General features: G+C 30.3%; 1 protein-coding gene across 1 annotated transcript; it reads right to left on the reverse strand.

Moving 5' to 3' along the window:
- Positions 1-10,672: 10,672 nt before the first annotated feature.
- Positions 10,673-14,790, reverse strand: LOC139841617 (uncharacterized). The gene is made up of 5 exons (XM_071831829.1): positions 13,646-14,790; positions 11,524-11,712; positions 11,312-11,443; positions 11,057-11,158; positions 10,673-10,970 (listed from the first exon to the last, which is right to left on the reverse strand). Exons 1-5 carry the CDS (start codon positions 14,788-14,790, stop codon positions 10,673-10,675), a joined length of 1,866 nt encoding a protein of 621 aa, XP_071687930.1.
- Between the last annotated feature and the right edge of the window lie 1,098 nt (positions 14,791-15,888).

Consider the following 15,888-nt stretch of genomic DNA (forward strand, 5'->3'; position numbering starts at 1 on the left):
CAAAAATAATCATTCACATGGTGAACACCTGGTAACCGACATTAACTAGATACATATAAGAATATCCCATATCATTCCGGGATCCTCCTTCAGACATGATATAAATTTCGAAGTACTAAAGCATCCGATACTTTGGATGGGGTTTGTTAGGCCCAATAGATCTATCTTTAGGATTCGCATCAATTAGGGTGTCTGTTCCCTAATTCTTAGATTACCAGACTTTAATAAAAAAGGGCATATTCGATTTCGATAATTCAACCATAGAATGTAGTTTCAATTACTTGTTCCTATTTCATCAAACATTTATAAAAGCGCATGTATTCTCAGTCCCAAAAATATAAAGGGTAAAAAGGCAAATGAAACTCACCATACTGTATTTCGTAGTAAAAATACATATAACGTCATTGAACAAGTGCAAGGTTGGCCTCGGATTCACGAACCTAAATTAATTATATATATTTATGTGTTGGTCAATATTTGTCTAACAAATTAGGTCAAGTCATAGTGTACCACAATCCTAATGCTCGAGACTAATATGCAAAAGTCAACAAAAGTAAATTTGACTCAAAATAATTTCCAAAAATCTATACATGATTAATATATAGTTTAAATATCGTCGTTTTATATTTTTAAATATTTTAAAAGATTTATTAGAGTAAATAATATAATTTATTTATTAATAAATAAAATTTTATATTAAATTTATATAATAAAATATACTTTTATATATATATATTAAGTAATAAAATTTATAGGGTTCATTTAATATCATAAAGATAATATGATAGGTATTACTAAAGTAAGTCATTACACGTAGTAAAATATGTTTGTATCACATATTTATTTGATAAAATAATATCTATAATGTTAGTAAGTAAGAGTTGTATTATTTTGTAATAATAATTATTATTATAAAAATATCAATATTTATAATTACTAAGATGACATTATGATAAAACGATAATTCTAATTATGATAACTTTAATATTTACAATAATTTTTTAATATTATCTTTAAAATAATAATTCTATTTAAAATAATAATAATAATAATATTTTATAGTAACAATGACATTTCAATTAAAATGATAATTTTTCTTAAAATGATAGTTTTAATACTAACGATACTTTTAATAATAATAGTAATGATAAAAATAATAAGAACGATAATTTTATCTAAATCAATATCTTATAATATTTTAATTTCATCATGATACTCTTACCAATTATTTCCTAATCGTTTCGCTTAATAGCTTTTAATCGTCTTTTATATCGTGTTCATAATAATGATAATAATAGTAATCAAAATAATTAAGTGTTACAGATATTTGTTTTAATTACACTAATATTAATAATGATAGTTACTATAACATTATTAACGATAATACTAATAATTATCTTAATGATAATATAGTAATAATAATAATAACAATAACAATAACCATTTTTAAATAATGATATATATATTAATAATGATGATAATAATAATATACCAATAATAATAATAATAATAATAATTGGATAATAATAATAATAATAATAATACTAATTATAACTTTAACGATAATAACGATAGTAATAATAAAAAAAATAACATTTTTTAATGATAAATCCCTTTTATTGATAAAGATAATAATAATGATAATAATAAGATAAAACTAGAACGACGATAAAAACGACGATAATAATAATCATTTTTAATAAAAATATCGAAAATTCAATTGATTATAACTTCTAATCCATTCATCGAAACCATTCGATATCTAAAGAAAAAGTTCTTAATTTTTCGCTAGCTTTCCAAGGACATGCATATCTTATACCTTATCTCAACTGCAAGTGTAACTAATTCAAGATTCAACCTAACCTGTCTAAGGGCAATATAAAAAGTATAAGCATGCATAATCCTAAATACTCGAGCACTAGTTAGGGATACACTATTAGTATGTAAAAGTTAAATTATGAGTACTCACGTATCAATATTGAGATTCAATATTGCAGGAAAGGTACGTAGACGCAACGGAAATGATAAACACTATATTGACCTTACGAACATACCCATGAACCATACTCAATCACCTCCATAGCTATAACCCATAATTTCCTTAATCCTATCCCACTCGAAAAACAATTTCGAAATCACTCGGACAGCACTCCGTCGTAATATTTTATGTATACTAATAATATCTTGAAATAATACGGAGTAAATATATATATGTAAATCGATTGAGAGAGTTTAGAGAAAAATATTTTCAAGTTTCTGTGAAATAATAAAACCTATTGAATTCTATTTATAATAGATTTTTAAATTATTAAAGTGAATTATTAAAGTATGAATTATTAAAGTGAATTATTAAAGCATGAATTATTAAAGTGAATTATTAAAGTATGAATTATTAAAGTGAATTATAAAAGTATGAATTATTAAAGTGAATTATTAAAGTTAAAGTAAAGTAAAAATAAAGTAAAGGTAAAGTTTAAGTATAGTAAAAGTATAAAACTATGTACGTATAATACGCATATAAATATATATAATATTAATTTAAATCGTTATATATATTTAATAAAATAAAATATAAATATCGTTATCGTTATCGTTATCTTTATCATACTAGTTAAGTAATGAGTTGTCAAAAGTGGTTCTAGATATTTATAAAAGTTATATACGTTTTAATAATAAAGTTGTTTTTAAACTGAAAACGTTTTTGTACGTTTGAAACTAAATAGATCAATCGAGTCTTTATGAGATTCAATCTTCCACTATCTTTTGTCTAGTTCTCAATGACTGACAATTTGTTCTTATTTATAAATCACTTTACCATTTTCTGAATATTGTTAAAATGGAAAGATTTCTCAAATTAACGTGGGCCTTTCAACAGATGCTTGTAATCATAATTCAATATATCTAATAATTCAATCATTTGATCTTATATTCTAATTCCAATGATAAATATTTTGAAACAGATACAATCATATAAAGTATTTACTCTAATATTTTGTTTACGTTTCAAGTTATAATATATATACACATATACATATATAATCATATTCGTTTAATGGTTCGTGAATCGTTGGAACTTGGTCGAGGTTGAATGAATGTATGAACATAGTTTAAAATTCTTGAAATTTAACTTAACAAATATTGCTTATCGTGTCGGAAACATATAAAGATTAAAGTTTAAATTTGGTTGGAAATTTTCGGGTTGTCACACACCCTAGGCCATATGTAACGGTGAGGTTCGTATATAGTGCACATTATCTTGATTATAACCTTCACATAATATAGGTGTATAATCTTTTATTATATTGCTAAGTTAATTATATAGTTACTATTTGTATTATATAACTAATTATAGTTTAATAATTATATATGTATTATTATTCAAGCTATAATTTCTATATTAACTTAGATTAATTAATTTCTACAATATACTAATCATTATCTCATACTATATATATAACATAAATGTATTATATTATTTGTTACTTAATTTACAAGATACTTAATAATATAGTACTTTATTAACCCAATATTATCCATAAATACGTATATAATTAATTAAATACCTAATAATCATATACTTAATTTTTATAGTCTTAGTTAATTATAGTAATCACTAGAAAAATTTAAGAAAGTATTTTTATTACAATTTTGTATTTATATTTGTTTTTATTCTTAAGTTAATCACAACATAAGTTTAATTCTACATAAAATACTAAACAAACATAAATAATTGTTTTTAAAATTTTTATAAGTTTCTTACAGTTAATTAAGCTGTAGAAAAATATTAAATAAAATATTTCTTTATTATTAAATAATTTCCTTATTTACCCTCTATTTACATAATAAAAGAGTTTAATTATACAATAAATATTAATTCGACTCATAAATTACTTTTTATATTTTTTTTTCAGATCTAGACAAAGCTTAATAACTCAGAAAAATTATTTATTATATTTTATTTACTGTATATATTTTTATTACGAATTTCAACTTGTTTCTATAATTAAATAACACATAATTGGAGGTTAATTTTTATAAAATATTTTCTGACCTAAATAATTAAGTTAAATATCATACTTTACTAGAAAAATATTTTTATAGCTTAAATAGCTTTTTTCCTATTATTTAAATAAATACAAATACCGTATATATATTAAATAAATTTTTTTAATTATTTAAAATATAAAAACTTATTAGAAATCAGAAAAATTATTTTTCCTAGATCTCACATTACTTATTAATAATTATCAAGCACAATATATAAATTAATTAACTTGTTATATAATTATTATGTATTTATGTAGGTTTTGGGCGAATAATACAAACAAGATAAAAAAAAAATTAGTAAATTGATCCATAAATCTGAAAAATGAATTTTTATAAATCATAAACTTCATATTGATAATTATCATGTAAAAAGTTAGATTTAATCAACCTTGTAACAATTTAAAAAAAAATATTGTTTTTGTTGTTGATTTCGGCAGAAAAAAACAAAGAAAAAGAAAAAAAATGAAAAGAAAAAAAGAAGAAGAAAGAAACTCACAAATACTTTTAGGGTTTGAGAGCTCAAAAAGTTTGATGTAAAAATTATGAGGAGTTAAGTCCCTATTTATAGTTTTTAATTACTCGGGCTCCAAGAAAATACATTCTTTTAAAAATACAATTTAATTTCTTTTTCCCTTTTTTTTATTCGGCCGACTAAGCCTTTTTCTTTTTCTTTTTTCTTTTTTTATTAAAAGGAAAATTCTAGAATATCTTGTATATTATTTTCTTTTATTTATTTAACATGATTTATTATATATTTATTAATATTTTCGGTACATATATTTTTATATTAAATTTACAAATTTACATTTTTCACCCATTACTTAATCATTTTATATACATACTCATATTTATATTTTATTTACATTTTATTTACACTAACATAGAGTATATACTTTTTAATACGTGATATATACACTTAATACTAATAATAATATTTATAATAATAATGATAATAATAATAATATTATTATTATTAGGGTTAGGGTTAGGGTTACATTAAATAATTAGGGTTTTCACTAAATGATTAGGTATAGGGTTTAGTTCATTAATGAAGAGTATTAGGGTTAGGGTTTGGTTTATGAATATTAATTACTTCATTTATTATGTTCGGATAACAACCCTAATATAATGTACGAATCAACAATGAAACCCTAGGGGCATTATAGTCATTACAGAGTGGAAAAATGAGGGTTGTTATATCATCCTTCTCAGCAGCTTCATTGTTCCAATCTTCCTGTTGTGCAGCTATTGTTTCTAAGAGATTCCATGATTCGTCTGCTGTTCGTGACATGAAATTGCCTTGCGAGGCCATGTCTAGAAGTGACTTATCATCCTTGGTCAAATTGTAAAGTGTGTAATTTATGTCTACCCAACTTAACGAATGATTCAGGCATCTTTTTAGCATCACCTTTACTCTATTCCATGCTAGACACAATGACTCGTTTTCTTTTTGAGAAAAATTTATGATGTCATTTTTTAAACAGGTTTGTAGGGAGGGTGGATAATTTTTTTTTAAAAACTTGGTGCCTAGTTCCTCTCATGAATGTATTGAATTCGGGGTAAGCTCATCAAACCATGTTAAAGCGCGCGTAGACAGAGAATATTGATAAAGATGAAGTTTCAAAATGTTTCTCTCATTTTCTTCCTTCTTAAAAGAGTCAACCAGACTAATAAATTTGTTTAAGTGAAAGTTCGGATCGTCCGTCGGATCCTCAAAATGGTCCTCCTCTTTCTTCTAAGCATGAGTTTTGCATCGAAGCAAGGGTGTTTTGTTCTATATTTTTTTTAGATTTTCTGTTTAAAAAGACTCAAAAGTAACTTTTAGAAAATATTAATTGACTAAAAGGATCGATAATTTAATAAAAACAATCATTCTTGAAATTTGGCCGCTAACTTTATCGGATATTCCAACTGATAGGATTTCTTACAAATTACTTCGTATCTAGGTGGCCAAGCCAACTACGGAGAGGCAGAATCTTTTTGGTACCACTATAATTGAAGACTGTTCAGAAAATTAACAACCAAGTTCGTGTATAATTGTCTTTCTTAGACACCACCAAACAATACTTTTGTCTGTTTAAAATCTTTCTCAATTAAAATATTCGATTCCCCGACAACGGTGCCAGAAACTCTGTTACTACCTTGATATGACAGAAACAGACGGTTTTATTTATGCGGTGTCGTTAGGCCGCAAGGCATCAGAATCAGCTGATCGACGTAGCAAACAGTGGTTTACTATTTATATTTTGCGGGGCCTAAATTTACATTTAACTTTCTAAGGTAGAAGGTGTAAGTTAACCTAGGGTCGTGTTTTTGAATGGTTAACGAATTGAAGATCAAGTGGATAATTGTCTTTGTTTAAATTAACTGAGTAAAGGATAGTAGTTGGTTTAAGCTAATAGTCCTAATTGCGAAAAAGTAAAGAAAGTGGAAGGATATCCGGAGTATGCATATCAGGGAAATGTTAACCAAGATATTAGTTTGGGCTTGGGAAAGGTAATTATATTTATGGTAAATCTAAGATTAGAATGGTGTAGATCTGGTTGGATGAGCCAATTACACAGACCTATTTATCTCTAAACTCTCAGAGTTCTCGTTGACTTGTGAAAATTATGTCACTTGGTTGTATAATTGAAAGGTAACCATACCTCGGAGGTTGTCCTCAGTAAAGCACTAGGTTTATTAGTGAGTTTAGTTCTAATCCTAACCCTCGTTATCAGATTGGATAACTGAATAACAACATGCCGTGTTGATTGAACACTGATCACAAACGGAAGGAGTTCATCGGGTTAAGTCGACAAAACCTTAATGGAAACTAACGACCATTTCATCATACTAATGAGATCATACCAATCTAAACATTATACAACATTACAGTTGATATACTGAAAGTAAAGCAGATAGAAACCTAACAGATACCTAAACGATTGATATGACTTAGTCCTAAGGCAACAGTCAAACAAGAACATGTAATAGGTTTGGGTCATACAATCAAGGCACTAACTAGATCTTAATATCTCCGAAGAGGTCTCTTCGGAATAGTCAATAGGCATACTAGGTCATTCATGTCTCAATTCCTAAGTTCCGTATCCTAAAAGCGCATTAGATGCCTCTCGGGAACTCCGGCCATACCGAGTTCATAGAATCTTCAGATACAGTATAACTAGTAGTCTTAATCTTATGAAGTAGCTAAGTTCATATAGGTAGATAAGTTTTGATCACAACCTAGGTTGCTCAATCTTTAAGATGCTAGAATACAAATCTATCGGACTCACAAGTTCAGCATAACAACAGTAACCGTACTAAATTAACATAACTACACTAACCCAAACTTCTATCATGGTAACATACAGATTAATTAAGCTAACATGGTAATATCAGAGCGCATTATTAAACATAAATGGTAACAATACATGTTTAATACAAAAGACAAGCGTTTTGGATAAAAACATGAAAAGGCTAAAGAAATATGCCCGAGATCGCAGGGACTCGCCGGGATATCCTCCGGAAAATAAAAGCTAAGCTAGCTACTACTAAAAACTAACTAAAAAGATTGAAAATATAAAGTGAAGTATAAATTGTGTGTGTGTAAAAGTGAATGGAAGAAGCCCCTTAAATAGACTTGGATTCAGCTGCCATACGGCTGGCAAGCCGTATGGCAACCCGTTTTTGTAGCCCGTTTGCACTGGTCAGCCGTGTTTGATGCCTGTTTGCCTGGGCCGGATGCCAGGCCGTATGGCAAGTCGGCTGGCAAGCCGTATGGCCTACCCTGGTTAGCTTGTTTCCTGGATCGTAACTTGATTTTCTTGGTCGTAACTTGTCTTCTACCGTTTTCGCTCCAGATTCTTCGTTTTAGCTCCGTTTTACTTGATTCTTTTTGTATCGCCTTTGTAATTACTTAATCTACAAAATCAACTGAAAAGTGATAATTTTGACAACAAAGCTTGAAACTTTATTGATTTGGGAAAAGGGGACGGTACCCCTGGAAAATTTTATTAAACAAAAACAAAAGTACAAAAGGGGCGGGTGTTTTGAAGTGACCACCCGAAACACTTTCACATAAAATCCCTACACTATGAAAGTAAAACTATACATTCATTAATTGCCTAGAAAATGAAAAATACATAATCTAAACAACCACCAATACCAAAACAAATGTCTAAACACTACCAAATGGCTAACATCTATAACCTGCAAGAAAACACACATATATATCAAATAACAAACCATACCTGAGCAATATGACTTGCACTTGATCTTCTCTTTAAGCTCATATGTCCATTTGCAATCTTCAAGATCTCTAAACTTCAAACCTTGACCATCATCAATCTTTATATCTTTAACATCTCTAGCCTTTAAAAGTTGAATCTTTATAACCTTTAGCTTCATCAAATCTTCAGATCCCATGACCAAAGTAGGGAAGTCAGCCTTTACAATATTAACAATATGATCCAAAGCTTGAAACCTACACACTACAACAGTCATGGTGACCTTTATAACTTGCTTATAATTACTTTTCCTTTTGAACATCCATACAAAACTCCCCTTAAAAACATCTCTGGCACTAATAAAACCATCCATACTCCACAAAAGCAACAAGGACCAAAGCCAAAAGGAACTGCAACACCATGAAAACCACAATAATACCATCACCATAGTGATAACAACTTGCATCAACCAGATCAAGATCAAGGTTAAAAGCAGACCAACATAATGGACAAGAAAACTACATCTCCATTTCAAGTCCACCAGCTGACTACAAAACCCTAACTCAATCACTAAGCTACTCATCACTAAAATATAACAAGGATTCCATGTCATAGCCTGATTAAAGACAATCAAAACTACACCATAAATCCTGGGACTATAAATCAACATTACACTTAACCAGTCCAAAAAATGGCAGAAAACATCATTCCAGGTTTGACCGAAGAAAGTCAAACCTGCAAAATAACCAATAACCAGAACAAAATCCCACCACCATACAATCACCATACCAGTAACAGTCCTCAACAACCAGGTACACATTAGGAAGTTAAAGAAGTCAACATTATGAAATTGAACCCTACATCTCCAGCCCAAATTCAACAGTTGACCTTTTAACCCTAAATAGACCACCAGACTACTTACTAGCACATAATTACAATATAGTCCATTTAATAAAATGGATTTTGAGCTGCATATCATCACTACATTTAACAAGCTCAAACTGTAATAATAAACCCTAATGTCAGTTTGACCAAGAATAGTCAAATGACAAGAAATGACAAATTTTAGATTATCAAACCTGAATGGTTGACTATATAAAGTCAACCAATGATCAATTAGATAACAACACATTAGGTAAACTGCTATTAGGAACAGAATTACCCTCATAAAGACCAATCCTCCAAATATCAGCAGCAATTTTAGACTGCTTAGAAGGCATAATCTTCAAACCACATAACCTCAAATGAACAACCTCAAAAATAGCTTTAATAAGCACACCAGTAGACCTATGCTTATCTTGATAAATTCTGAAGTTTCTTTCAGACCAAAGCATATAAATGATAGCAGCAAACACAAGTCTTCTAATGATACTCCATAATGACTTATTACACCTTTTGATAGCTACAAGATTAGAAACATAGGATCATGAAATTCCACCAGTAACAATAATGTCAATGATGTCATCCATCTTAGCCTTACCCATAAAACCCTGCCACACCTCTTTTGAATAACTACAATTAATAAACAAGTGGGTATGAGAATCCCTAACCTGTTTACAAAGAGGGCAAACCTGATTATGTTGCAAACCCCAATTCTCCATTCTGTCTTGAGTACTAAGTCTACCATTCACAGCTAGCCACAACATGAATGCATGTCTTGGAATATTTTGAGAAAACCACACCATGTTATGCCAAAGCACATCAGGTCTATCATCAGACAAATCAAGCCAAGCTTCACCCACTGTAAAATCCTTCAACACCCCATTTTTGTCCTTCCATTTCACAGAATCAGTAATATTCAGATTAATAATGGGACTATAACAGGATAGGGTAACTTCAAACTTTTCAATAAGCTCATAAGGCCATACCCATTCCCCATCCACCAAAATATCATTAATCTTGCAATTTTTAGCCAAACCAAAACTACTAATAAAAGGCCTGCCAATAATAGAGCACAAAGGACCATTAGGGTGCCAAAAATCAAACCAAAAAGAAGTGCTTCTGCCATCACCCACAGAATGAAAAATATGCTTTCTAAGCACATCTCTCATATTAACAATTCCTCTCCAGTTGCTTGAAGCATTATAATCAATACCCATATCCCAAAAATTCTTGCCTTTGCGTTTGTTAGCATATATCCATTCAACCCATAATGACTTTTTAAAAGAAACCAGGTTCCAAATATGTTTTGCAATTAGGGTTTTGTTCCAGTTATGAAGAGGTTTAATACCAAGACCTCCTTGAGACTTGGCATAACATACATCCCTCCAAGCAACCTTGGCAATACCCTTACTCAAATCATAACCACACCATAAGAAATCTCTGAACAACTTTTCAAGATCATATATCACAGATTTAGGAAGCATAAACATAGACATCCAATACACTTGCAGGGAAGATAAAACAGATTGAATTAACTACAGCCTATCAGCAAAAGATAACACTCTGTTCTTCCAATCTTTGATTCTTTTCTTTGCTTTATCAATTAAGCTATGACAATCTTTATGATAGAGCCTAGTAGTAATCAATGGTAAACCAAGATATCTAGCAGGGAAACTACCAATATCAAAAGGCATTAAAGCACAAATACCCTGCTTAATATTACCAGCAAAACTGCCCATGAAAATAGTACTTTTATCAACATTTGGAACCAATCCAGAATAACTAGAAAACTCATCAAGGCAATCTTTAAGCAGTCTAACAGAATTCAACTTACTTTTGCAAAAATAAGATAAGATCATCAGCAAAACAAAGATGGGTAAGCTTTTGCCTTTTACAGCCAGGATGGAACTTAAAATCACCTCTCTCCTTGATCTTTCTTGTAATACATAAGTTCAAAACCTCCATAACAAGAGTAAAAAGGTAAGGAGAAAGTGGATGTCCTTGCCTTAAACCTCTTTGACCTTTAAAATATCCATATTGATCACCATTAACAGAAACAGGCCATAATCCATCTCACCATAATATCATGAAACCCATACAATTTTAAACTATTTTCTAAAAAAGTCCAGTCCACAGTATCATAAGCTTTCTTGATATCAACTTTAAAAGCACACCTGCCCTTACCCTTCTTCCAATTATAACCCCTCATCAGTTCTTGAGCAAGAAGAACATTATCACTAATCTGTCTTTTTTTGTTATCCACAACATCATCACGACTGTTCTTAATTCTATTAGCAAGAATTTTACTAATAATTTTGTAGAGAACATTACAACAAGAGATGGGTCTGAAATCAGCAACACTTTGAGGACATTGAGTTTTAGGAACCAAAGCAAAGCATTCACCTCACCCAAAAGCTTACCATTAAGAAAAAATTCATGAAAAGCAACACAAACATCATCATCAATAACAGGCCAAGCAGCCTTGAAAAATTTAGAATTAAGACCATCTGGACCTGGAGATTTAGAGTCATCAATGTCCCATAAAGCATCTTTAATTTCTTCTTTATCCACCATTCTAATCATATCAAAGGAATTTTGAGCAGATATCTTATTAATGAAAAGATCATCGGGCCTCAAAAAATTAGAAACTGATAGTGCTCCAAATGAACATATATTTAGGCAGAATATCCTTCCAATATGTAAAACTTTTAGTTGCAATTGTTCTATTTTTATGTAATATTCCTTTAAATAAATAAATGCGAAGACAAAAGAAGAAAACCACGATTTGAAGACGCAAATGACCAAAAAGCTCAAATGTACAAGATATAATTCAAGGGGTTCAATTTATTGATGAGAAATGTCTAAAAATTACAAGAGTACGAGCTGCGGAACGCAAAGTACACAATATCTACGCGTACGAAAGGACGTTCGAAAATCCGGAACCGGGACATAAACCGAGCATCAACGCGCGAGTCAACAGACCTAAAATTACAAGTCAACTATACACAAGAATATAATATAATATAATATAATATAATTATATAAAATTATATATATTATATTATATATTATTATAATACGTCGACAAACTAGAAAACAAAGTGATTGAGCTGGATCCAGCTGCCATGCGATCGCATGGCCTGGCTGCCTTATTCCCATGCAATCGCATGGCAGGGAAATGGTGGCCAGGTTCTATAAAAGTCGCCAGTTTCAGTCGAGTTACACACACCATATTTCATTCTTCCTCTGTAATCAAATATATATATTTATATAATATTAAGTTTAATTTAAGTTTAATAATAATTGGGTTATTGTAAGAAATGTTTTACGGGTTTTAAAGTCGAAACTCTGTCCGGGTAACGCTATGCGATAAATAATCACTGTAAGCTATGTTCTTCCTTTTTAAAGTAATGTCTCGTAACTAAGTTATTATTATGTTTATTTGAGCCGAAGTAATCGTGATGTTGGACTAAAAATTAAGATTGGGTTATTGAATTTTGTACCATAATTCGGGTTTGGACAAAAGACCGACACTTGTGGACATTGAACTATGAACTATTAATAGATGGGGGGTATTGTCTAATCGAATGACAACTCGTTGGAATCTGTCGAACCTATCTTCAAATTAGTTAATCTAATAATTATTAAATGATTATGCATGTCCTATTTAGTGACATTTATATGACATATTTTACGATCATTTAATTAATTATTCGGGTTGGGTAATTGATTATTCATTCTGATCAAGTGGGTAAATTAAAATTCATATCTCATTAAAACAGGGGTGGATTACATAAAAGGATAATTGGTGTAATTGTTAACAAAGTATTAAAACCTTAGATTGCACGTAGTCGATAACCTGGTGTAATCATTAAACAAAGTATTAAAAACCTTGTTACAGTTCCAATCCCTAATTAGTTGGAATATTTGACTTCGGGAATAAGGTTAATTTGACGAGCATTTTATAATTATGACCGATGGACTATTATGGACAAAAACCAGATAGGTATCAAATAAATCCAGGACAAAGGACAATTAACCTAGATAAATAAATTAAAATTAAAACGTCAAACATCATGATTACGGAAGTTTAAATAAGCATAATACATTTATTTCATATTTCATCGTACCTTTATTTACTGTCATTTTAATTACTTTATCGCAATTTAAATTATGTCATTTATATTATCGTCATTTATCTTTACGCTTAAAATATAAAATCGACAAACCGGTCATTAAACGGTAAAAACCCCTTTTATAATAATAATAATAATTGTAATATATATATTTATATTTTGTACAAATATAACTGTTTAAAATATAGCGTTAAACTCAGCTAGCTCCCTGTGGAACGAACCGAACTTACTAAAAACTACACTACTCTACGATTAGGTACACTGCCTATAAGTGTTGTAGCAAGGTTTAAGTATATCCCATCTATATAAATAAATAAAACTTGTGTAAATTGTATCGTATTTCGTAATAAAAACAATAATAGTATTTTGTACACCACCGCTCGCACATCAGAAACATTGTACTGTTTGCCAAGTAACTCAGTGTAAAACTTAATAAACTGATCAGGAACCTCATTCCCTTTGAAAAGAACACCATGCACATCTTCAATAGCTTCAATCCTGTTTCTATTAAGCCTAGTCTTCATAACCTTATGGAAATAAGCAGTGTTCTGATCACCTTCCTTCAACCATTGAACTTTAGTTTTTTGAATAAGTAACCTTTCCTCATCAATAGAAGCTTCTTTATAAGCTTTAAAATAAAAATTCTCCTCCTTTCTCAGCTCTTGATTATCAGGATCATTCATAACATCAGTTTGGACCCTTTCAAGTTCAATCTTAAACTTCTTAACTTTATCAAAAACATTCCCCTTTTCTCTACTAAATTCCCTTAATTTCTTCTTGACCACCTTCAACTTACTAACAACAGAGAACATTTTGAACCCTTGAACTTGTTGATCCCAAACAGAACCAATCAAAGGAAAAAACTTAGGTTTATAGGGTAAGTGATTACTAAACCTAAAAGGTTTCACTTTCCTTCTAGCCATATTAGGAATGGAGAGTAACATAGGAGTATGATCATATACATTATGAGGCTGAAATTCCACATGAGCTCTAGGATACTTATCCACAAAATAATTAGAACACATAGCTCTATCAATTTTCTTAAGAACCCCTCTATCTTTACCCACATCATGCATTTTTTGAACCCATGAAAAGTGAAAACCAGATTGGTTTAAGTCTTCAACCTCAATATTTTCAACACATTCCCTAAAATCATTCATTTCACTAGTAACAACAGAAGATCCACTTGACTTATCCTCAGGGTTTAGGCTGACATTAAAATCTCTAATTACAAGCCATTCAGCATCTTTAACCACACCTTTATGAAGAATTAAATCTTCCCATAACTGCCTCCTTTCAATATCATCATTAGAAGCATAAACAAAAGAATAAAAGAAACTTTTATTACTGTTATGTTGTTCAACACAACAATGAATAACTTGATTAGTTGAATGAAGAATGTTACATAAAACTTCATTTGAATCCCAACCAATCATAATTCTAGTCCTACCAGAACATTTACTACTATTGTCACCCCATTGCCAATTACCAAAAACTTTATTAGCAACTTTATTCATATTTTTTGTGAGAACTTTTGTTTCAACAAGACCACAAATACTACATCCACTATCAACAATAACTCTTCTAACATCCTTCTTCTTAGAGACTTCATTAAGTCCCCTCACATTCCAACATAATAACTTAAACATTGGAAACAGGCTTAGAAGAATCAGAAATAGGATGCCCCTGCCCTGATGTACTAACCCTCAAAACATCTTCATTAACAAATGTTGCAGTCTCATCATCTTCAGACTCAACATCTTCTTCATCTTCAGAAGCTATTCCAGACTCAATCCCAGCAATCTCACATTGAGCTTTAAAATATCTAATCTCATTATGGTTCCAAGAAGCAATTGTAGCTACACCAGGCCTTAACTTTTCATTAACCATAGAAAGAATAAAAGCTTTTTGAGTGTCCCACAATTGCCATTCTTCATCAAAATGATCCTCATCCATGTCATTGTCATTACCCTCAGCATTAACCAAAATTGAATATGGATTACTTGTTTCAATGCCATTATTAGGAGCTACCTTTTTCGTATTACCTTCACCAACAATACCCTTTCCCTTATCACCTTGGTTTAATTCCTTTGCCTTATTACTTTGACCAATAGTTTGATTTTTAGGAGCCTGTTGACTTTGTTGACTTTTCTTATTACCATTATCATTATTAGCATTTGAACCATTCTCCTTCTTTTGATTACCACCAAAATAACCTTGCCTTTGATTACCTCTGCTATAATTTCTTGGTGGGCCCCCATAACCTTGATTTTGACCCCCAACAACAGGTTGAACACCTGCTGCATTTCTTGAACCTGAGATATTCCTATTGAAAATGGGTGGTGGTTTAACAACAGTAGCACCACCAACATCTTTAATGCTTCCATTATTTCTTCCCACAAATTTCCACCCTTCATCAACCTTCAAACTTTTCTCTAATTCCTTCTTCTTCTCTTCCTCTTCTTTCAATTTCTTAGCAGTTGTTTCTTCATCAGACAAAGGTCTAACATCACAATGGTCAAAAGTATGACCAAAAACTCTGCAGTGACTACATCTAGAGGGCTTCCATTGATAACCAACTTTAATATTCACCACCTTACCATCACTTTTACCAT

This window comes from Rutidosis leptorrhynchoides, chromosome 4 (assembly GCF_046630445.1).
Source record: "Rutidosis leptorrhynchoides isolate AG116_Rl617_1_P2 chromosome 4, CSIRO_AGI_Rlap_v1, whole genome shotgun sequence".
In the NCBI taxonomy this organism is placed as follows: Eukaryota; Viridiplantae; Streptophyta; class Magnoliopsida; order Asterales; family Asteraceae; genus Rutidosis; species Rutidosis leptorrhynchoides.

What these genes read in the sequence shown, in the direction of transcription:
- LOC139841617 (XM_071831829.1), bottom strand. Translation starts at nt 14,790, where the DNA reads ATGAATAAAGTTGCTAATAAAGTTTTTGGTAATTGGCAATGGGGTGAC. An exon ending in TCTGATGTGCGAGCGGTGGT is followed by an intron (nt 11,713 to 13,645) that starts GTACAAAATACT and finishes TGATATGATTAG; the next exon opens with AATGGTGGATAAAGAAGAAA. An exon ending in TGGAAGAAGGGTAAGGGCAG is followed by an intron (nt 11,159 to 11,311) that starts GTGTGCTTTTAA and finishes GATATTTTAAAG; the next exon opens with GTCAAAGAGGTTTAAGGCAA.